At 40.8% G+C, this 25,000-nt stretch overlaps 1 protein-coding gene across 2 annotated transcripts in view; it reads left to right on the top strand.

The window, feature by feature from the left end:
- The window catches only part of sntb1 (syntrophin, basic 1), a 51,288-nt gene that overhangs the window by 13,260 nt on the left and 13,028 nt on the right, over positions 1–25,000 (top strand). For both annotated transcript variants that reach the window (XM_083762268.1, XM_083762267.1), the window contains exons 2-5: positions 6,265–6,505; positions 19,604–19,721; positions 19,821–19,910; positions 24,881–25,000. The exon at positions 24,881–25,000 is cut by the window's right edge and continues 17 nt beyond it. In XM_083762268.1, coding sequence (XP_083618394.1) covers positions 6,265–6,505; positions 19,604–19,721; positions 19,821–19,910; positions 24,881–25,000 — 569 coding nt within the window. The remainder of the gene's footprint in view (positions 1–6,264; positions 6,506–19,603; positions 19,722–19,820; positions 19,911–24,880) is intronic.

Below are 25,000 nucleotides of genomic sequence, written 5' to 3'. Positions count from 1 at the left end.
AATATTTCTGTGTATTCTCCTCCCTGGGCCCCAAACTAAGAAAAATCCATCCATGTCTCCTTGGGGAACATGTGTGAGCCGTTCTAGTGGGAGCAGTTGTAGAACATTATGGAGCCAACTCGATACAGATGGAACGACATCCTCAATCCAACATTGTAGTATTGACAACCTAGCACAGTACCATAGGATACTGAGGATTCTCTTAAATCTATTTAATTCAGGTGTTGTTGGGTGTAAACCCCAAGATACATTGTAGGGGATCTACAGTAGTTCGATCCTTAGCCCTGTTATAATAGAGATTTCGTTCTTCACTTCCACCCAAAAGTTTTGGATTTCTGGACAAAGCCACATTAGGTGCACATATTTGCCCATGTTTTCCTTACATGTACCAGAGCAGTCTTTATCATATTTGCTCCTTTGATATGGTGTAGTTTGTAATTTATGTATAATCTTTAATTGGATTTCCTGAGGCTTGTAGTTGCAACATATCTTTTTTCCATTGATGGTCATTAATTGCAATTTGTAAGTCCCGTTCCCACGACTGCCTGCTGATGTTGGTATTAACGTTCCTTATGGAAATCAATTTTTGATATATTATATAACTTGTTTTTTTCTTCTTCAGCCGGCAGACCTGGTGAACAAGTCTCTCCATCTGCTCTGGTCCATGTCCTTCTTTATACTGGGGTATGGCATTCAATGTAGTAGAACACCTGGCTGTTTACACCGCAGATATGTCGTCTCCGCCTACAGGAAATGTAGGCAATGACAGTGCGAAAGTTCTGTCTGATTGGACTACCCACTCAGAAAAATGGATACGGATGGATGGACTGACTTTGATAATGAATTGAAAATGCATCGACCATATTATTATTATTTTTTTTAAATTTAGTTCTTTCTCATAAAATAATACATGCCGAAGTCCTGGTAGTTTAGTGGCTTTCAGAACTAAAGCCGTTTACATGCACACACACACACACACACACACACACACACACACACACACACACACACACACACACACACACACACACACACACACACACACACACACACACACACACACACACACACACACACACACACACGCTCCACAATACTATAAGCCCCAGTTAATGGTTCTAAGAGATCTGCTTTTTCTCTCATGGGGCTTCATCATGCTTTGGGGCACAGAAGATGAGGATGAGATTGTGTGTGTGTGTGTGTGTGTGTGTGTGTGTGTGTGTGTGTGTGTGTGTGTGTGTGTGTGTGTGTGTGTGTGTATGGGAGGGGGGGGGGGGCATGGATGTGTGTATTGCGTGCCTACATGAGTGTGTAGATTTTGCATGGAAATACCGGTAGTTATTTTGAACTAAAATCTTCATGTTCCTTTATGCTGCCTTTAAATTATAAAGGAACTAGTGGTGGATATTGCTTTCAATCTCACGATAGATATGTATCACAATACAGAGGCCACGATACGATATATCAATATATCGATATATTAATATATAATACGTTTATTCAAAATAATGTTGCACAAATACAATAAAACACTTTCAGGCCCACAAATATCTTTAAATTAAAATAAAATGTCTATAACATCCTAACAAGGGGTCTGGGAAGGGAGTGCATTGCAACTTGCAAGGGGGGCTTTGATAACGTTAAACAGAGGTACGTTTGTCAACACTGATCACCCAGATAATTCATGCCGTTTATTGCCATATCAATACAGCAGCCTCTCGATCGATAAACCTATCGTCCGGATGTTCTATCGATATATTGCCAATTATCGATTAATTGAATGCACCACTAAAAGGAACCCATGACTGTGCTTGTGACTGTTGTCTTAAAAGAAAACATAACCGAAACGCCATCGTATCCAGATCAGTTTCTTCTGAGAAGTTCACTTTACTGAATGTTTTCATCAGGGGTTTATCATAAAAGTTCACCAGGCCCACTGACATATTTGGTTTTTTATACCTTGTTATGCTTCACCTCAACTATTTCATAGACCGTTTTAGTCTCCAACCGAAGATTGGATTTGAATCTGTGTGTGTGATTGTGGCGTGCAGTCGGATCAAACTGTCACCGTTATGGGTCCATTCAGGACACTTGCACGCCTTTCAGTCCCATATGCATCTTTGCTTTATCTGTCAGCTTGTCATGTCCCCCCTACAGGTTGACGGTTAGGCTTGTTACAGTGAAGCATCAAGTCTATTTGCCCCAGAATATCTCAAATGCCTGGCTTCAAACACCACCGGTGTTATGCCAATTAAACCAGACTCGTACCGTGGGATCAATTAGACATCTAGGGCATTCATAGGATTCAGTGCACTTAAAGCATTGAGCACACACTGAGAACTCACTTTATTTCTGTCTCTCTATTTGTGTATTTTGCTTAGCTGTGTTCTCACTTCCAGTGATGTGTGTAAAAATTACCATTGAGCGGTCTTGTCTTGTCTTTGACCCTAGTCGAACACTAAACACAGGTGATTTTCATCCGGACAATTATATTTTTGTAATTATCATAATGTTGCTGATGTCTGAGGTGGGTGTTTCCGCCGTAGCCTGAAAACCCACCTTTTCAGACTCCATCATGGCCCATAGCACTTACCCTAACCCCTTAGATAGCATTTCTGTTGGCTTAGATAGCATTTGACACAGACTTATAGCATGTTATGTAGACAGCACTATAATTGTATTGTATATAGTCATAGCACGCCATAGTACATATGTATAGCATAGTAGTGAATATGTATAGTTTATTATGTATAGTGTATGTATAGTTTCATCATATAGATATTCCACTGTTACCTTCTTAGCTTACGCATGTTTCATGATAAATGCTTTTATGTGATGTATTCCCATGCTTTTGTTCTTGCCTAAATGTAAGTCGCTCTGGATTAAGAGCGTCTGCTAAATGCCTAAATTGTAAATTGTAAATTGGTGTGTATAAAATGGGTATAAAATATACCTGTGTTTACTGTTTAGTGATGGTGTGACAAAAGTCTTGTTTAGTGTTCTAGGTTTAATAATGATAATAATAATAATAATAATAATAATAATAATAAAACATAAAATAACATTAGAAAGGCAAAAGTAATATTGGAATAACATCACAGAACATAAAACAACATTAAATAACAGCAGAAAAAAAGCAGCGAATCAGGCAGAACAGTGCATACATTAATAACAACACAGAGATGTTCAACTAAAATCAAGAGTGAAGAAGTAGGTCTTGAACTGTCCTTAAGGTGTAGTTTATTCCAAGCTGTCGGCCCATATGCCATTTTAGGCACATCAAGCATCCACTTATCCAGATACAAGCTACCTGTGTTTGTTAGCTTACTAAGTGAAAATGCCATTTATTGGCTGTATGCTGAATATCAGGATCTGCCAGCGTGGTGGCAATGAAGGTCACAGAGGAAGGAAAGTAAACGATCCAGGCAAGAAAAGCAATTACGGTATACGAGCCATTTACATACTGTAGCCTAGTAAGCCTACTATACTATACTAATGACAATTAGATATATTAGCATTAAAGATACATAGATTAAATAAAAGCTTCTTGGAGATGGGAGCATAGGACCCATTTGCTTCTTTCCTGCTTTCTAGAAATCAGATGTTTTCTGTTGAAGATGTTTCAATTATTGAACAGGCTACTAATACAGCTACAGCTAAATTAGCAGCTATGTTGGCGTACAAACGTTTGGGCCACTAACAAGATGTTTTAGTGTGTCAAATGTCACCAATTGCACCAAAACTACATACTGTGTAATTGACATTGCCATAACAGATTATTGAGAGCCACTCAACCGAGTAGTACCGGTAATAGTCTGTACGGCTTTAAATGTCTCGCTGGTGTGCCAATTAAACCACCACTATGACTCTCATTCTGTCTGCTTAAACGTGTGTGCGGTATCCTCACTTCCTCTGATGCATAATTAATAAAATATTGCTGGCCATTGCCATTGCCAGCATACAAATTTCAGTCATTGATCTAAAAAAATCTCTTTTCTTTTTGCTTCTCCAGTGCAAAAGGGATTTCACATCAAAAACGGGAGTATGATGTAAAAGAACTGACTGCCAGCTTTAGATTAGTTTCCTTATTAACCTCCATGTTCATAGTATGTTTAGTTAATTTTTAATTCATGAAATAGATTTTCTTCAAACTTCAAACAGCATGGGAGGTTTGCGATATGCAACCTTTCAATCAAATCATAGAGATGAATTCAAAGAACATTCTGTTGCAAGGAAGTAATAATAACAGCTATTATACAGAAAAATCACCATAAGAATAACAAATAAGGAGGACGCGGGGCTAAAGTTCCTACCAACGACCGCCGTGGAGACTGGGGTTTGATTCCTCTGCTGTGCCTCTGCCGCCTTGGGGTGTGTATCGGAGGAGACGTGTTTGTCTACACCTTCCCCAAGACTAGGGGTTAGCAGAGACAGGCCCTATACACAGGGAATTGGCATAATGATTAAATTGTGGGTTAAAATGAAAAAGAGAAAAACTGTTGATTAAAAAAAAGTGCAAACAAACAATGAAAAAGCATAGAACATCCATCTTATAAAGTTAGCTAATAGATCCAGGCCATTGACAAATCATTCCCCATTGCCCAGCAACCTTTTGTAATTTCCCTGATCTATTGACTGTCAAGAGTGATTTGCCTGAAGACCTAAGGTCATGTTTTTGCTCATAAGTTTTTTGCAGTGGAGCCTTAATGCAAACAGGGTCCAAACCGTGAGGTGCTTTTAAAGTGGTTAAAGGGATTGTGACATTAAAAAAAAGGTTTTGGAATTGTTCTTGTTTTTTTAGGTGGTTAAACCATGAAAATTCCAAGGGCAACCAGGAAAGTGAAGTAGTGTACATACATTATATTGTCACTTTGTACTGTATATTTTATGCACTGCATTCGATTTGGGTATAATAACAAATGGTATTATCCTTCTATGCACATAACTCATGAACCGTTCACTCCACCGACTTCAGGCATGCCTGACACCATACGGAAATCTCCATAGATAGATAGATTATTTATTTTTGTGTCATGCACCAAAGGCGCCCAGCCCACATGGACTTACAGGACACACAATATCATTGCTTCAATATTGCATTGTGTACAAGAAACAGGTTTGTTTTGTTGTTGTTGTTTTTTTGTTTTTTGTTTTACTTTTTACACAAACAAAACATTCTGCCTTCTTTCCCACGCTTTGCATAAAAAGTCTGCTAAAGCAAAAATACCTTTCCCAAAACAAAATTCCAGTTTTTCACAGTCCTCTAACCAGAAAAAGTTAGCACAGATGATTGTCATTTTACAAAATAATACATGTCTTAATTCTTCATATAATGGGCAGTAAAACAAAAAAAGAATTTAATTTTCAATTTCTTTCAAATCACACACTAGACACACTCTGTCCTCCTCAGGAGTACCAATGAATCTACCCGTTTCTAAAGCTAATGGTAAGGTCCCAGAATGCAGCTGTGCACAAAAAGATCTCTGACTTTTGGATATATTTTGTGTAACATAAGGATCAGGGCCATAATTCTTTTTAATAAGACGATATGTTCTTAGTTTAGGTTTGTACCATAAATCAACAGCCCAACTCTCCTTATACCCAAGGAACATATAGTTCTGTATTTCATGAATATTACAGCATAGTCTATTTAAATAAATAAATGATGAATTATTCTTAAAGAATAAAGACTTTACTTCATTAGCCCAGGGGTAACCATTAGAAATGTCCCAGTTAAAAAAAAAATTGGTCAGTCTGTCATCGGACATATTATGGGCATAAAAGGGACACAGACAGATGGGTGGAACGGGTACTCTGACACAACGGGTATGGCATAGCCAGGTGGAGCATGGATCTCCAACTTCCATCGTTACCGACTCGGTGCTCTATAGCCGGGCACCGGTCTAGTCATGTAAATGCACCACGTCTCTGTGTGTACGTACTGTACATGTGTACGTACATCTGTAATCCACATAACTCGAGAACTGTTCGCCCCACCGACTTCAAATCTGACACACGTTCCACACCACCACAGGGAGTGCAGTGCCCGGTGTCATGCAGCCGATTACAGTAATTGCGCACTCTGCTCGCGCAATTAATAACGGTGTGGCATGCATTTCCAACTTGCATCATTCCAAGTAGACCATTGCCCAACGAGCACCGCTCTAGTATTCAAAAGTCGACCATTCAAATACAAATGTTCCTGCTTGCGTCTTACAGTACAATGAAAACCTCTCTGTCTTGTCCCTCCTCCTCCTCTCCCAGTCAAGTACATGCGGGAAGCCACACCGTATGTCAAGAAGAGATCCCCTGTGTCCGAGATCGGCTGGGAGACCCCTCCACCCGAGTCGCCCAGACTCGGCAGCCCTCCCATCACCTCCTGTCCAGACCCTCTGAGCTCCCCTCTTCCCCCCACGTCCCTGTCCCTGCAGGGAGACAAGAGGTTTATACCGCTCAGGATGTGTTACGTCACCCGAGCAATGACCACACCCGACCCTGAGAACAGGTGAGACACGCACGCACGGACGCACGCACGCAAGCATACTATACCCACATACGTACACACCCACTCAGTTGAAATTGCTTGACAAGTAAGTAAGGAATACGGTACTGGCCTGGGTCTAACATGTTTAGATGTGGTGTTGTATGGGATAGCCATATGTTGATGGCTATCCCATATGTGTGTGTGTGTGTGTGTGTGTGTGTGTGTGTGTGTGTGTGTGTGTGTGTGTGTGTGTGTGTGTGTGTGTGTGTGTGTGTGTGTGTGTGTGTGTGTGTGTGTGTGTGTGCGCTTGTGTGCGTGCGTGCGTGCGTGCGTGCGTCTGTCTGTCTGGATTTAATGTTGAAAACCAATCAGTGCTGCTCATCAATGTCACTTTTGAGGGTTGGAGTGACACGCACACCAACATCGATTAGTACATTTATTGTGCTCTGGAGGACATTACAAACTGACCATAAAGCACTTCTCTTTCTCTCTAAAAAAATTAAATAAAGCTTTCTTATATAGCCTGTTAAGTAATTTAGGTAAAGTTTGGCTCACGTCGAGTGCATTAAATGTAAGAGTACTCAAGTTACTGTCGTCGCTGAGGGGTGGAAACCTTGTTTGTCCAAAACGGGTACTTTTCAGGAAATGGAAAAAATGACCTGTGTTCCAATGTATTATTCAGTCACAAGCTCTTGTTAATACTTTTCATTTGTTAAATATTTATAAAACCCACAGACACACTTAACCACTTTCACTTTCAAAATATTAACAGAAATAACACACATAGCAGATTTACAAGCTCAAAGCATGTCACATATTAACATTGTGAACGTTGTGAGCTTGTAGATCAGCTATTCTTGCTACTTGTGTGTGACACTGTAGTATGTATTTACAGAAGAAAAAGTTGAAATATGGACATAGGTTATGAGGTTTCTGCCCAACACTGACACAATGTTTCCAGTACCACTTTCTTTCTTTTAAACTGAAATAACTCTGAAGAGATGAACAGGAACCAAGAACTGTCAAAAACAACAATGCCCACAACGGGGACGCTGTGGTCTTTCCTCCGCGTTATCAGTGCCCATACCCGAGGCGGGGTTGGCGAAAGGGCATTTCTGTGTGGAGTTTGCATGTTCTCCCTGTGTCCCCTAGGGTAGGTACCCTCACAAAAAACATGCAGTAATCCTAGTCTCTAAACTACCTTCCCCTGGCCAGCCTGATGGAGGGGAAAGGAACTGGTCGGAATAACGTGTTCCTTCCACGCGCTACGTCTGGCCGGGGAAACTCTCCCCTGTTAGGTGAAAAGTAGACTGGGGTCCACCTATGCTTTCTATGGCATAGGCAGCTCCCGGCAGGATCCGCCGGGAGAATCTAGACGCAGCTGCGCGACATGAGACTAATTAATTAGAGTGACAGAGGAGCTAGTGTGTGTACGTGTGTGCGTCAATTTAACAAAGGTGCAGACGATCAGAAATCAGCAGAGAGTGATCGACGTTTGCGCTACTCTATGTCGTATTGAAGTGGACTCTGTCCCAGACTTTTCTTTTCTCCCTGGAAATAAAAACGTCTGGGTTTCCGAGGCAAGGTGAAAAGAAGCAGCTTGGACTCATGCATAGAAGGAAGCATGAGGTCAGTCCGCTGCCCCCCCAGGTTGGCAGAGGAAGTGTACTGCTCAGGATTACATTAGATAATTGACACTGTTTTAAAATAATGGGTTGCAAAATCGTGGGATAAATATTAAGTAAAAAACCAACAACATCCAGTATGGCAGCACTTAACAACTTTGAAAGAAAGAACAGAGACAAACTTGCTAATGTTTTGACCTAGTCAGCATGAAAGTAGAAAAAGGGGGAATGTAAGGGGCATGCTTTTTCATGAATGAGTTGCACACGTACAGTGCATGCTAAAGCTACAGTCATGACACGGAATTCAAATCTAGCTGTCTCACCTTTGTTCCATGACGATCTGACAAGTTCTCTCTGTCCTGCCTCTGTCCTCTGCACATCATCTAACACAGCAGAATCCCATGAGGATTACTTCTCATATAGTATAATAAGTAACTTACTAACGAGTGTGTACTGATAAGTAAGGCAGCGATGAGATGAGGGAAGAGAAGAGAAGAGAATGCCTGCTATTCTTCTTGGTTGCCCTGGTGTCTTTCATTCTCAGACTAGTGTGTTAGCATCAAATAACCATTCACATGACATGGCTATAACCTCCGTACCCATGCCTGATGCTCCAAAGTTCATCTTTTAAACCAAGAAAAAGGAAAAAATGGCCTACTTAATTAACCCTTAGTTTACTCTGCTCCTCTCTGTGCAACAGTATGAATATTGAAGTGAAGAACTTACTTTGTGACTTTTTTGGCCCCCTTTTTTATCCAGACGTTTGACGTGGTGATTAGATAATTTTCTGTAACTGGCGAGAGTCTTAGAAATCAGCAGGGGGTTCGCAGTCCTTTAGAAGGTGTCATCACATTAATTGGTTGGTAATATGACAATGTTATACGCACTTGAGCCATATGTCAAATTGACCGGAAAAATCGGGAATCGTGTGCGTGTATTTTGTTAAGAGAAATGTTGTATAGTTTAATTGATATGAATTTATTAGTGAATTAAATTTCCCCATTGACATGAATGGGAAAAGGCAAAAATTCACATAAAAGTATTTGTTCCTCGGAGACTGTAATCACTATAGTTACAAAACTGTTAGGGATATTTCTTAATTATCACTAAAATTAATTAAAATTATAATTTTATAGTTCGGCCTCATGGTGGCGCTATAACAGCCCACTTTACCTTTTGGCTTATAACTCTTGAACCGTAGGTCGTAAAATCAAAATTATTTTTTCCCTGGATTCCTTGGGTCATGACGCATCTCCCCATATAGGCCACGCCCATTTCCGCCATGATAGATTTTCCGCCATTTTGAATTTTGTCCAAAACACACTTTTTGCTTTTCCTCCTACAGATTTCGTTCAAATCTCACAGAAATCGGCACACGTGATCTCTGGACCCATCCAATTAAAACTGAGCCGCAGAATTTTGAAAGTGCGTATCGTTCGGCCGTAATCGTCTTCCGAAGTTAGTAGGAGGGGCCTATATCACAAAAATGCCATAAATCATGAACGGAATGTCCAATCCATCCCAAATTTCAATCACATGTCCGGGGTGGTTCAATCAACCAAGTTCTAAAAGCAATTCCATTTTCATCCATAGGGGGCGCCGCAAATGCGAGAAATGTAACCGTTTGTCGCAAAAACATGAATTTCGGGGGTTAAATCCCCTCCGAATGACTTACGCATGATCTAAGGTGTGACTTGAAATTGTAATTGGCTGGCAATACTAGTGGGAGGGGCATATGTAAGCCACTGCGGCAACCACACTCTGCAATTTTTTTAAATTGCGAATTTTCTAGTTTTCACCATACAGCATCATTACCCCTCTCCATATTCCACTCTCCAACTCTCTCTCTGTCCCACTCATGCCCATTCCTCTGTTCGTCATTCTACTGTCCTCCTCTTCCAATCTCTGTCCATGTCTGTTGCTCAATGTCTCTCATAAAGTATGCATAATGTTTGAAGTCTGTTAAGCTCGCTGGTAGTTCAACCTAACAAAACGTCAAAGCTGTCGATGATGAAGACGACATCAAAGTGAAACAATGAGCAACAACTTTGTTTTCTTTTCTGCCTGTGCAGACTGCTAAACACCAGAAATGTTGAGAGAAAAACAGCTAAACGCATGCACATTCAAACAACATTCAAAGATGCACACAAACAAAAATACATCCATACCATCTATGATATGATTCTCTGAGACTGAAGGTGCATCTGGCAATATAAAGACTGATACTAATACTGAGGGCATAAACACATTAAAACATGCCATTTATTTAACACACTTATGTAACTGCTTTTGATTATGTCTGTTTTCCTTTCAATAAGATATGCTATGCCGCCTACATTTTGAGGTCATCTATGTGCATAGGAAACAACCGTTTTGATCAACAGTAAATCCATATTTTGTAGATTAATTCCCTATAGTGTAGAGACAGACCATTATATTATTTGCCCCATTTTCCAAAGCCCAGTGTTTCATTGCTTAACTACTTGAATCTTATATTCTTAGTTGTAATAGGAAGAATAGCCAATCTACTAGCTCACAATACATCACATTGCAATGCATTGGGGGCTTGTACTGTTTCCCTATTCTTTTAAGTAGTTTGAAGACTTTCACCTATAATCACATGCCCAGAATAGGCACACAAGTTTGAAAGTGGTATATATTGCCTGCCTCTATGTCTTCAAAATGTAATCTCTATATGTGACCTTTATATGAAAGATTAAAGGTTACTTGTAAATGTATTATATTGCATTTGTCTTCACTTTAACCGATCTGTGCTGCACTTTACAAGCATTTAGTGTGCATGATGGAAATAAAGTTGAACATTCCCTTTGTTATTGATTTATAGTTCAGCTAGGTATATGGAATGGCTGGATAACACTATGTGAGTTCAGTCAAGGTCAGTTCTTTCTCAGGGAAGACCATTTTATCCTAACCACTTGAACCCCAGCATCTATATTGGGGGTAATATTAGCCAAAAATGCCAGATCTACAAGCTCACAACAATTCACTTGTAGATCTGCTATTTTTGTAGTAGTCCTACCCAAGACCTGGTAAACCTAAACAATTTATTAAAGGTTTGCCCTTTAATTAAACCGTTGCAGGACAGATCTTATTTCTATTCAGAAGTCATTTATTATGGCACTATAAATTATTGCCATTGCGATACATGTCAGGCAATTAGCTGTCACAATATCTAGACTAAATTTGTCCAACAGCAGACTAAGCAAACAGACATCATATTAGTAACACTTAACATGCTTGATGAACTGCACTTGGAAGCATGTCTGGGAAAATCCTTTGGTGATGTAAGATAGATGTAGGACAGCCTATGGGCTTGTTGTTACTGTACCATGCCATGTAGTAATATTAGTGTTACAGTACATGTTGTTACTGTACCATGCCATGTAGTAATATTAGTGTTACAGTACATGTTGTTACTGTACCATGCCATGTAGTAATATTAGTGTTACAGTATGTGTTGTTACTGTACCATGCCATGTAGTAATATTAGTGTTACAGTACGTGTTGTTACTGTAGCATGCCATGTAGTAATATTAGTGTAACAGTATGTGTTGTTACTGTACCATGCCATGTAGTAATATTAGTGTTACAGTACATGTTGTTACTGTACCATGCCATGTAGTAATATTAGTGTAACAGTACATGTTGTTACTGTACCATGCCATGTAGTAATATTAGTGTTACAGTACATGTTGTTACTGTACCATGCCATGTAGTAATATTAGTGTAACAGTACATGTTGTTACTGTACCATGCCATGTAGTAATATTAGTGTTACAGTACGTGTTGTTACTGTACCATGCCATGTAGTAATATTAGTGTAACAGTACATGTTGTTACTGTACCATGCCATGTAGTAATATTAGTGTTACAGTACATGTTGTTACTGTACCATGCCATGTAGTAATATTAGTGTTACAGTACGTGTTGTTACTGTACCATGCCATGTAGTAATATTAGTGTTACAGTACGTGTTGTTACTGTACCATGCCATGTAGTAATATTAGTGTAACAGTACATGTTGTTACTGTACCATGCCATGTAGTAATATTAGTGTAACAGTACATGTTGTTACTGTACCATGCCATGTAGTAATATTAGTGTTACAGTACGTGTTGTTACTGTACCATGCCATGTAGTAATATTAGTGTAACAGTATGTGTTGTTACTGTACCATGCCATGTAGTAATATTAGTGTTACAGTACGTGTTGTTACTGTACCATGCCATGTAGTAATATTAGTGTAACAGTATGTGTTGTTACTGTACCATGCCATGTAGTAATATTAGTGTAACAGTACATGTTGTTACTGTACCATGCCATGTAGTAATATTAGTGTTACAGTACGTGTTGTTACTGTACCATGCCATGTAGTAATATTAGTGTAACAGTACATGTTGTTACTGTACCATGCCATGTAGTAATATTAGTGTTACAGTACATGTTGTTACTGTACCATGCCATGTAGTAATATTAGTGTTACAGTACGTGTTGTTACTGTACCATGCCATGTAGTAATATTAGTGTTACAGTACGTGTTGTTACTGTACCATGCCATGTAGTAATATTAGTGTTACAGTACGTGTTGTTACTGTACCATGCCATGTAGTAATATTAGTGTTACAGTACGTGTTGTTACTGTACCATGCCATGTAGTAATATTAGTGTAACAGTACATGTTGTTACTGTACCATGCCATGTAGTAATATTAGTGTTACAGTACATGTTGTTACTGTATCATGCCATGTAGTAATATTAGTGTTACAGTACATGCAGTTACAGTATGCCAAATCAGGACAGTAAGGTGAGAGTCTCCCAAAACTGTAGTCAGACCACATGTTCAAGTTCAAATGTGTTACACCACAGAAACAAATTAGTATTGCTAAACTTTGATTGGTCATGTGTATATGGTTTTTCTGTCCCCCCCCCCCCCCCAGCAGGGTGTGTACAGTATAATACTGTATGGTATACTGTTGTTCATTATTTGTGGTGGCTACTGTAATGGTATTTCTTCCATTTGGCTGAGCTTACAGTAGCTTCACTAGATGCAGTGCAATGCTGGATCCCTCTGAGGAATACTACTGTAGCTTCAGCGTATGTTGCTTAAACTGCTGATGAACGAGACGACAGACTGGAGAGAAGGCTGTGCAGAGCAGTGGGAGGAGATAAAAGAAGAAGAGAGGAGGAGAGGGTAAGGAACCTGACTAGGGGAGATGACAGACCGAAGGAAGAAGGGGGGTTGATTGAAGGAATGCGGGAAGACGCAGACAGGAGAGTAGAAAGGGTCACAAAAGATGTGGACAGGACAGGACAGGACAGGAGAAAAGGAAAATATGGCAGACAAGTCAGGGGGAAGAGAAGAGAAGAGGATCTGTGAGTGAATCTGGTAAATATGGCAGGGCCTACATGGGAGGGAAAAAATGAACTAATTTGGGAGAATAAATAAATAATAGTTGGCTCCAAGTGCTCACACAATGCATCGTGGGTATGTGGTTTCCATTCTATTATCCTTCCGATCCTATTTCACTATTCACTGTCAGTTCCTTTAATGACTAGAGTCAGCACACTGTCGAGTAACTTTTTGCTGTGTTTATATAAAGTCCTATTCATGTACTACTGTTACATCATGTTTTTATTAAAAATATATATATTTACAGTTGGGAAGATAAGAGATACTGGTTGTACTGTATGATTTCTAGACTGCCAGCTGAGATTTCTCAGCTCACGCTTACCTTGATAAGTGTGTGAACTTTCAGTGCATGGAAACACACACCACTCCTCTGTTGACCAGAAAAGGGAATGGCCAATTCTCTCTCTCTCTCTCTCTCTCTCTCTCTCTCTCTGCTGGGACTAATACTGAGCAATACTTATCCCTCTGATAAAATGTTCCCATGTGATGTCAGGGCTTCAGTGCTGCACACAGGTTCTGTTTTTTTAGGCTTTTATTTTTTATTTGTACCTATTTTGAGTTCTCAAATGCACATTACTTTCCGATGAACCCTAATGGGCCTCCCAATGAGTTTCCCAGTTCTTCAATAGAGAAAGAAATATCAGAAGGAAAATAACATTGTAAGCATTTAACGTGACACAATTCCTCCAAGCCTTAACCCTTAAAAGGGCTGACCTTTGCATCTATCATCTCTGTTACTTTTAAGATTCTGCTGGAAACTTTAATCAATTTACAATTTACAATTTAGGCATTTAGCAGACGCTCTTAATCCAGAGCGACTTACATTAAGCAAGAACAAAAAAGCATGGGAATACATCACATAAAAACATTTATCAAGAAACATGCGTAAGCTAAGAAAGTAACAGTGGAATATCTATATAATGAAGCTATACATATAAACTATACTATACTACTATGCTATACATATGTACTATGACGTGCTATGACTACATACAATGCAATTATAGTGCTGTCTACATAACATGCTATAAGTCTGTATCAAATGCTATCTAAGTCTACAGAAATGCTATTTAAGGGGGTGGGGTAAGTGCTATGGGCCATGATGGAGTCTGAAAAGCTGGGTTTTCAGACTACGGCGGAAGATTGGGAGTGATGCTGCAGTTCTGACTGCAATGGGAAGTGCATTCCACAGTTTTGGAGCCAGAAGGGAGAAGAGTTTGGGACGTGTGGAGCGTTGTCCCGGCGTTTTTAGTGAGGGTACTTCCAGCTTCCCTGCATGGCTGATCTGAGTGCGCGGGAGGGTTTGTAGGGTTCGATCATACTTGCAAGATATGGGGGAGCCATATGCTTTGAATGCCAGCATCAGAGTTTTGTATTCTGTGCGGGCAGCGACCGGGAGCCAGTGGAGGGAGCGGAGCAGGGGGGAGACATGTGAGAATTTTGGCTGGTTGAAGACCAAGCGAGCTGCGGCATTTTGGATCAGCTGGAGAGGCTTAAGTGCACATGCTGGTAGGCCAGTAAGGAGGGAGTTACAATAGTCGAGTTTTGACAAGACTGTTGTCTGGATTAGGAGCTGGGCTGATTCCTGGGTGAGGAACGGTCTAATTCGTCGTATGACGAATAATCGCCACATTTCTATTCTTTCTTTCTTATTTTTTAAACATTGTTTTAACATTGAAGGCCATTTGAATGCCATATGAGTGTTTGTGTAAACACAACACACATTGAAGACGAAGGTGACTGAGGACACAAATTGTGATTTGCCGGATGATGTATGATGATAAGAGCGCCCCTCACTTCAGACGGTGTGCTTTCTTTTAAAGCATTGTGGAACTATATTTTGGTTGGAATTCACATGACATTGTAATCTTCAAAGTCTGTAGCCCCTTTTCCAGGGGCTTGTTTTCTCCAGGTCTACGATTCAAACTACGTCAGAACCTCCTCTCTTTACAGAACATTACCGACCACACATCTGGCTTGTACCTCTTCCCTAGTCCCCCAGTCTCCTTTTACAGGCAGCAGTTCTATTTTTAGCCCAGAGGAGCACCTGGAGTTGATTTAGAGGGTTTCTCCCACAGGCGAGGGATTTCAATTGTAGAGGAGCAGATTCATCACTTTGTGGGGGGTTTTCCAGGTCACTCAGGGCGGCTGTGAAAAGACAACTAGCATCCCTTTCCATTAAAGAGCCATCCTATTTTTAACCAAACAGAGCACCTGGTGTAGACAAGACATACTACAGTGGAGTGCTGGTACCAGACATACTGTAGATTAAAACAGAGTTCAATGGACTTAAATGGGTTTTCAGTTCTAATGAAGAAAAAATCCTAAAACATTCTCCTGAGTGGTTTAACCCATTAAAACCGGGAAAGCATCCGTGTCATTTTAGATTTTTTGCTAAAAACTAAAACATTATTTTATACTGTGCCAGGCTACGAACTTGCCTTGTATATCTGCTATTTCTGGAAAAGAATTAACATTGAAAACTCAAATCTTTGCTTCTGGGGATCCCTGGAACAAAATATTTTCAGATGGGGGTCTGCGACCAAGTACATTGGGGGGTCCTTGGCATGAAAATGTTTGAACAACACTGATATAGCAACAGAAGTATATTCAGAAAACTGTTAGGATCTAGAAGACATTTGTAGATAATGGTTTAACAGGCATCTTCCTTTAATCCAGCAAATTCCCCAATCAGATATTAAGGTCATACTATCTGCAAATATTGATTCGCCTGCCCTAGACCATGGGAAAAACATATAAAAAATTCTTAAACTCCGCTTTATCTTCAATAATCATATTCACAAGTCCTCTGGGGGAAACATGGTGAGTTCACTGGCATGCAGTGGCATCAGACATGGTCATATCTCAGCATGAGGTAGACACAGGAAATGACTTTTCCTTCACCTCATCTTCTGTGTATTATAGTTGACTTGTACTGTACATGAAAAGGTTTATAGCATATTCATCAGCCATCTTCATTATAATAAAGGTGCTGTGCAAACATTGTTCTCATGTTCTCTCATTAACTGCCAGAGTTCAAACTTTGCTTATTACAGCCCTTGTCAGCGTTTTGAAGCGTTCTTTTTTTACTAACCTTTCAAGACCAACCAGGTCCAGAAGGAGAGTCTCTGCTTTCATATAGGGGGGAAACCGTGCCATTGCGATGCTCCGTTCCCCAGATAATGGCAGTCAATGAGGGAGAGTGTGACTCAATTTATAGTGTTTCATTATGTATAAGACAACAATGGCTGTGGTGTTTTTATGATCCACTTTATAATGGCCAAACAAACAAGATGAAGCATCCTGTTTTGGGTCAGGCACTCTAACATTAGGCATACAGTGGACGTGTGCATTGATTAAGGGGTGGCAGTGGCTCAGGGGTAGAGTTGCCGGTTGGGAACTGCAAGGTTCCCAGTTTCCAGATCGATCCCGGGCTCCCCCAGAGTTAGTGTCAAAGTGTCCTTGAACAAGACTCTGAACCCCTAATTGCTCCCGATGTGCAGGTTGGTGCCTTGCATGGTTTCCCCCGCCAACGGTGTATGAATGATTGAATGTGTGTGTGTGTGTGTGTGTGTGTGTGTGTGTGTGTGTGTGTGTGAATGGGTGAATGTATTGCATAATCTATGTAAAGCGCCTTGGATAAAGGCACTATACAAATGCACCATTTACCATTTAAGTTATTCCTTACTTGTTTGCAGCACTCTTTACCAACATATAGTGAGTCACAAACTCTTTTTTACTATTTTCATCACTTTAGTTGGTAGAGGTGCATCCAAATAGACATTTCCCAAATCACACAAACCCACCTGCCAGGAGAGGCACCTGCCTGCCTCTCCTGGCTTACAGTTGAGAATAGGTTATCTTTTAATACTCAAAACAGTTGAGAATAGGTTATCTTTTAATGTTCAAAACAGTCATGAGTAGTAAAACTCCTGTTTTCATAAATTCACAGATAGTTTTTAGTAATACTGTGCATGATCATGATACTAGACTAGAGGTTCCAGTAATGGACAGCTTGTGTTACCTCGCCCAAAATATAACTTTCTAAAGAAATCATTTATTTATAGATCATTGACACTTTGGAATAACCTGCCTAGGAACCTGTGTTGCATTTACAGTAAATTAACGTTTAAAAAGCATCTAAAATTCCATTTGATACAGTGAAGTGTTGTGTTTTTAGTTTATTTTTGTTTTCACGCTCTCACTTGTAATCTACATTATCAGAACTAATGTAAGTTGAATACTGACTTTTTAACAAATGTGTATTTGTAATTGTATGTCTACTGTAATGTTTATTCTCATGTGGACCCCAGGAAGACTAGCTGGTTGCTACGGCACCAGCTAATGGGGATCCTTAATAAAGATCAAATCAAATCAAACCACTTTATATAATATGCTATGCTTGTGTGATTCGCTTTGATATGAATTCCGCAAGAATATTTGACTATGTACATTTTGGTGTAGTCAATTGTTAAATACTTGTATCCAACTGAACTGTTATGCATCATGATGTGCAACAGTTCAGTGTGTGTGTGGTTGTATTGGTAATGTTCTGTAAAGAGAGGTTATGACATACCGTAGTTTGAATCACAGACCTGAAGCAAACCTGGAAAAGAGCTACATTTTAAGAGACTTTAAAGAGGCATAATATCCATATTATTCCCCTTCATAACAGGTTTCCTGTTTGGTAAACCAGATAGATTGTTAAACTTAGTGGCAGGTAGTGTTTGGCTCATCGCCGCACATCATCAAACCATTTCTTATACTAGAAACACTTCCTATAGGACCGGTGCCAGACATATTAACGGCATTTGTTGTTTCGAGCTAATTGTACAGTACTTGGCTATCTTCAGGACTTGGCAATCTGTTTGGGCTGTAGATTTGTTGTTGACGACTCTGCACATCTCACACTAGGAAGTCAGTTTACTCTTGGCAGAATTTATGACAAGCTTCATTCATGACAAGCCATATTGCACTGAGCACCACTCACTTCCATCACCACAAGGTGATGGAAAGATTGGTACAGTAATTTGATTGGCCATGATTGAGTCCACCTGCAACAAACCCTCTGATATACGTTATTCAGCCTAATCCAACCCATCCCTCCGCTGTGCTGCCTGCTAGTACTTTGAAAATACCAAATGTCTGTTACCAGACCCCACCCAGAAGGGATGCCCTTACCCCCACCGTACAGTAATTTGATTGGCCATGATTGAGTCCACCTGAAACAAACCCTCTGATATACGTTATTCAGCCTAATCCAACCCATCCCTCCGCTGTGCTGCCTGCTAGTACTTTGAAAATGTATTTTGCGTTTCTTAAGTACCAGGTCTTATTACTTAACTTAAGACCTGGAGGCGTGGTCAATGCTCTTTGGCCACTCAGAATAGCCAAATGGCATTGATCACACCTCCAGGTCTTAAGTTAAGTAATAAGACCTGGTACTTAAGACACGCAAAATACAGCCCATGGGGTCTCACAACTGGTTTGGGTCCATCCTCTGGGGAGCATTAATCCAGCCAGTAGTTTGACATAACTTGTTTGGGACCAAAGTGTTGGACCAATTAACCAACCAATCAAAGTCAAATATTGCCATCCTTAGAGCCCAAAGCACTAAAAAGTGTTGAAATGGGGTTGAAAAATATCCTGCATGTGTCATTGTGTACATAAGGACATTTTATAAACATTGTTTATCACTGAGAAATCCAGAAGGGGAGAATGTAATGCCATGTGCCTGGCAGGGCCTTTCACAATTAAAATGCAGTGCATTTAGTCATATATTTTAATTAACTAGCCACTTTGTTAGTATGTTTCAACATTACAAACATAGCATTGTTTGAGCAAGTCCTGAAGGAGAAAAATGGAAAAAGACTACTAGGTTCCTTTAGGAATAGTCCAAAATCAGTTTAATGTCCCCAAATGACAAGAGTAGTATGTTTTCATTAGCCTGGCTTTCAGGGTGAAGAATGAATGGCTCATAGAGGCCCCTTGGGCCAAATATGCTTTAAAAGGCTGAGATAACACAGAGGTTAAAGTAAACGTTTCTTATCGTTTCTTTCCCAGACAAGTGGAGCTGCACTCCCCTGACGCCAGACACACTGTGGTGCTGCGGTGCCTAGACCAACCGTCTGCCCTGACATGGTTCTCTGCCATGCACTCTGCCACCTCTGCACTGGCACAGGTCTGGGTTTACTATTGACCAACCCTTTGAACTGCACTGTGTCTAATCTTTTATGATCGCTTATCTACAAAACTAATCTTATCTGAAAACCCACCACAGAGGACCATGGCAGAGGTCATCCAGAATATGTCCAGGAATGGTATCGCTGGGAGCAAAGAGATACGACACCTGGGGTGGCTGGCAGGGAAGGTAGGTGTGTGTGTGTGCTTGTGTGTGCGCTTGTGCTTGTGTGTGTGTGTGTGTGTGTGTGTGTGTGTGTGTGTGTGTGTGTGTGTCTGTGTGTGTGTGTGTGTGTGTGTGTGTGTGTGTGTGTGTGCGTGTGTGCGTGCGTGTGTGTGTTATGAAATCATGGGTTTGGCATCTCAGACATGAAGGAGATTTGTTGAGTGTTTGCATTTCATAACCTCGAGCTGTTCTGTCAATCATAATGACTGGTCGAGGTGGTTGATTTACGAACTATAAAAAAACATGGTTTTAAAATTGGAAGCTTCACTTAGTTGCCAGATGAAATTAATCAAGTATATAAATGTTTTTCCTCATGTCCAGATATGAGTGGTAGAGATTTATAGAAGCTGTCAACCCTGCGATCAGTTGCAGGGATTTACCACAGCTATGCACATTTATGACAATGATTACTGACTTTGCAGATTGCCAATTTATCAGTAAATTAGTGAAATGGTAGAAATAACTCTTGCCGGGGAAAATACCTTTATATTTTATTATATCCAGAGAGGTCTTCTGTTTACAAACCTGTGTCAGGGTGTACCACTACACCAGGGGTTCTCAACCTGTGGGTCGCGACCCCTCGGAGGGAGGGGGGGTTATTTTTTATTATTTTTGCAACTGAATGAAAATGGAAATTAATAGTAGCCTACACATAGTGCATGCATAACTTGATTATATCTGGTTTCAGTATTTATTTATGATGTATTTTCTCTATTATTAAGGTTATTGTAGGAGTCAATTTGTATTGGTGATGGAGAGGGGGGCGGGGATCGCGAGACATGGCCCCGATCCCCTGCACTACACAAACATCTGGTGCTTATACTGCAGGTGATTGGTTCCAATCAGAGTGTGTCAATAAAAGGTTGCTAACCTGCCACATGGTATATAAAAATAAAATAATATTACTTTAATTCAAACACTACAAATTGACCCTCACAGGTACATTTTCTTTTACACTTTTTGAACATTTGCAGTAACTGAGTTAAATGTTCACCAGTGTCATTGTTCCATGTTGCAATCTTTTCGCTCATCATCAACATACCAATTTATTATATTGGTTCAGGCTCACTTTGGTACAGTTTGAGCGTGCAGTTTCTAATTGATGTCCCAGTTTGGAGCAGATGGCTTTGTCTCTCTGTTCTAACATGATAGAAAGAATCGCTTGGATATGGTGAAGAGTCAGAAAAATATTTATGGAGATGGTCGCAATATCATTGGCCCAGGACAGGAGTAAGATCCGGTTTATGGTTGAGGAAAGCCGTCCCGCAGACAGTGGGTCCACAACCATGACTCACTGCATTCAGAATGTGGTGGGTGGGCGGATACAAGTGGAAGTTAAAACCAGTGATTAATGGAGCTGAATCCAGGCAACATGACCACAGTTTCTCCTCCCCTCCATTTGCCCCTTTCCTTAATCCCTCGCTCTGCTCTCATCACTTTCTCATTAGGTCTGGACTGGCACAGGCACGCACGCACGCACGCACGCACACATGCACGCACGCCGCACAAACAAACAAACAAACAAACACACAGTTTATTTGCTAAACATCCCAGGGTTTTAATGGGACTCTTCTTTGTCAGTGTGTGCGTGAGGTAGAGATGTGAGAGAATGAGATAGGAGAGAGAGAGAGAGAGAGAGAGAGAGAGAGAGAGGGTTTCCTGGTGAGTAATGAGCGTAGCCAGAAGACCTCTTCACTGTGTTAAGTGGCCAGAGTCCTCATCCAAGTTTCCAAATGTGTGTGTGTGTGTGTGTGTGTGTGTGTGTGTGTGTGTGTGTGTGTGTGTGTGTGTGTGTGTGTGTGTGTGTGTGTGTGCGTGCGTGTTTTACTGACTCTGTGGTTAGATTTGTTCCACCATGCTGACTCACTCTATGGTAGAAGGATGGTTTCTTTACTTTGCATAGAATGAAGCAAAGACACAGGGGAACACCAGTTTGCTGTGTAAAATGTATTAGTGTGCGATGTGTGCGTGTAAAGCTTACACTATGTGGCCCAGGCCGTGGCGTAACGGTCTGGGCACCTGACTGGTAATCCAGTCGCAGTGTGCCGCGGGTTCGACTCCCGAGCCCGACACGGCCTTTACTGCATGTCATCCCCCATCTCTCTCCCGTTTCCTGTCAGCCTACTGTCTGTCCCTTCAAAAATCAATAAAAGGCGTAAGCCGCAAAAAAATATCTTAAAAAAAAAAAAAAAAAAAAAAAGCTTACACTATGTCTGTGTGTACGTAAGTGTATGTTGCATTCCTGTGTGTATACCACGACATGTGCACTCAGTGAATGCATACAGAATATCTCTCTCTCACGCACGCACGCACACACGCACGCACGCACGCACACACACACACACACTCTCACCTGCTCTGCCTTATTCCCGCTCCATATTTTCCCATAACTGAGCCTTGAGTATAATCCATTACAGTGCTGTTACTTAGCAACATATGCCTGTAATGTTAAATGGTTGCCCCCTGACCTTCTAAATCCTGAAATGTGATTGGTTGAGAGGAAACTTCAAACAGCAGCTTAGGATTCCATGGCTGGGCTGCAGATAAGCCCTCATAATGAGTATAGTTATAAAGCATTGTGTGTGTGTGTGTGTGTGTGTGTGTGTGTGTGTGTGTGTGTGTGTGTGTGTGTGTGTGTGTGCTCGCGCGTGCACATGCACTGTGTGCCCCTATGCGGTTCTCTGTATGTAAAGCTGCTATAGGGTTTTAGAGATTTCAGATATGCAGGTGAGTGAACGGCTGGGAATAGCATGTACACAGTATATAATGTGTACGTGCATATTTGAAAGCCCTTTGGATATATTTGCATATTGATTTGTAGTGAACTTATTATTTTTGTTAGTAAAATATTTTTCACTAGCCCATAGGCCACGCACGCACACACGCACGCACGCACGCACGCACACACACACACACACACACACACACACACACACACACACACACTAACACACGTGCATGCACACTAACACACACACACACACACGCACACACGAGTATTGTTGAACTTTTATTAGCAGGTTAAGTTGAAGGTTGAACACTATGCATACCTACCTTCCTATGACTCTTGCTTCCGTTAATGATCAAACTGGCTTTTCAGAATGAAACTTAACTCTATTCCTGATGTCAATCACCTCATATACAGAACACCACTTACTTGTACTAATGCTGTCTTGAGGAGTAGCTTGAGTGCACAGTAATTGAACTCTGAGAGTATACAATTAAATGTGACAACTCATGACAACAAACAATTTTTTTTGGGCCGAACAAATAATTACAAACCTTTTTTTGTTGTTTTTCTTTTTTCGAAATTATTTGTTCGGCCCCAAAAAATGTGTTTGCTGTCATGAGTTGTCACGATCCGAGTTGGCTTACAGCTTTTTAAATAAATACTTTATGAAACGTCTTTGGGAAAGATTCATTGGAAAAATTGTCTTCCGGGACGCTCGTCCTCATGAAAGGGGGCGGGCGGGTCTGCGACGCTCTACTGTATATAAATGCACCATTTACCATTTAAAGGCTATGGGCCTGATTCTTCAACGTGTTTCCGCTGATATATTGCCCAACATATTGGTCGATCAGCACATAAAAAAACGATATATATATATATATATATATATATATATATATATATATATATATATATATATATAAGCCGAGTGCACTTGTATGCCTAATGCATGCATTCTAGAGGCAAGTTAGCCTATAGAGTCCCATAAGGAAACTGCCCCTGCAAGCCCCGACACCTTTTTTATTTATTTATTAGGATATTTCTATAGCATGCCATGCGCGATTGCGCTGCTCACTGGACAGCCTTCTCTAGGCTACTCGCAGTGCAACGCGTTGTGAGCTTGTAGATCGGCTCTCGCGGACTGCATGTTAAAAAACAAACTCACAATTATAATAAGAACATAGGCCTACACTTATCTGCATTTGCACTGTAGCCTACGAATCTAACGTTGTTTCGGTGTGTGTGTGGGGGGGGGGGGGGGGGGGGGCAGACAGCAGCGTGCTGCCGATCCGATTCACATTGGAAAATGAATAGGGCTAATTAGCCCTATATAAAAAATAGAAGACCACATTTATAGCCTAATGAATGCAGCGTGTTTGAAAGTCGGCCAGTCATATCAGTTTTAAACCAGCTCACCTCCACTCGTGAACATGACGGACAGACAGACAGAATTTATAATAATGTATATTGATATTGATCACATGGATGCCACACACAGAATAGTTTAACTCACTGGATAAACTCACTGGATTATAATTTCTTCAGACAAGAGGATCCCAGGCCTACGAGGTAGGCCTATAATATATTTACTTATGAATGTATGGGGCTATGGGCTACTGTTCTTTATCGCGCAACAGTGTCGAGGGCCCATGCAGCCCCCCTCCCTCTCTCGTCTCTCTCTCTCTCTCGCTCTCTCTGAAAAGACGACTTTTGCATTGACATATCAGATATTTTAAATATCGGATATGTTTTACCTCTGCATAGAGAGCACCCGCCTTGGTCCCGAACTTAATTAAATAAATTATAATTATATTGCTTCAGCGGAGCACGCACCGTTGCAAGCTTCGATAGCAGTGACCGCGGCTGATCTCAGCCAAACTGCTGTCTGCTGAGTCATGCTTGAAGCCTTTTATGGTATGAAATTGGGCGTGGATCAATGCAGATGAGGTTGTCGGGTGCTTTTCCGATCACTTTGCACCCGCTGCATTCAGTATGACATACACCTGCGATACACCTGCGCACCTGTGGTACACACCACTCTCTGAATAACACGTCATCTCAACGTAGCTTGATCGGACGGATAAATACGATATCCGTTTCCGCCACCGTTACACTCTGGCGCATTTCGTTTTTGAAGAATCAGGACCTATATGTGTTGTGTTGTGTGTGTTATCTTATGTTGTGCTGTGCTCTGTGCTTACAGACAGAGAGTGAGAAACAATGCTGGAAGCCAGTGTTGGTGGTGGTGACAGAGAAAGACCTATTGTTGTTTGACAGTCTACCGAGAGGCAAAGAGTCCTGGCATAGCCCTGCACACGTCTAC

Source organism: Protomyctophum parallelum, assembly GCF_964188405.1.
Source record: "Protomyctophum parallelum genome assembly, chromosome: 3".
Classification (NCBI taxonomy): Eukaryota; Metazoa; Chordata; class Actinopteri; order Myctophiformes; family Myctophidae; genus Protomyctophum; species Protomyctophum parallelum.
This window is presented reverse-complemented; position numbering and strand designations above follow the sequence as displayed.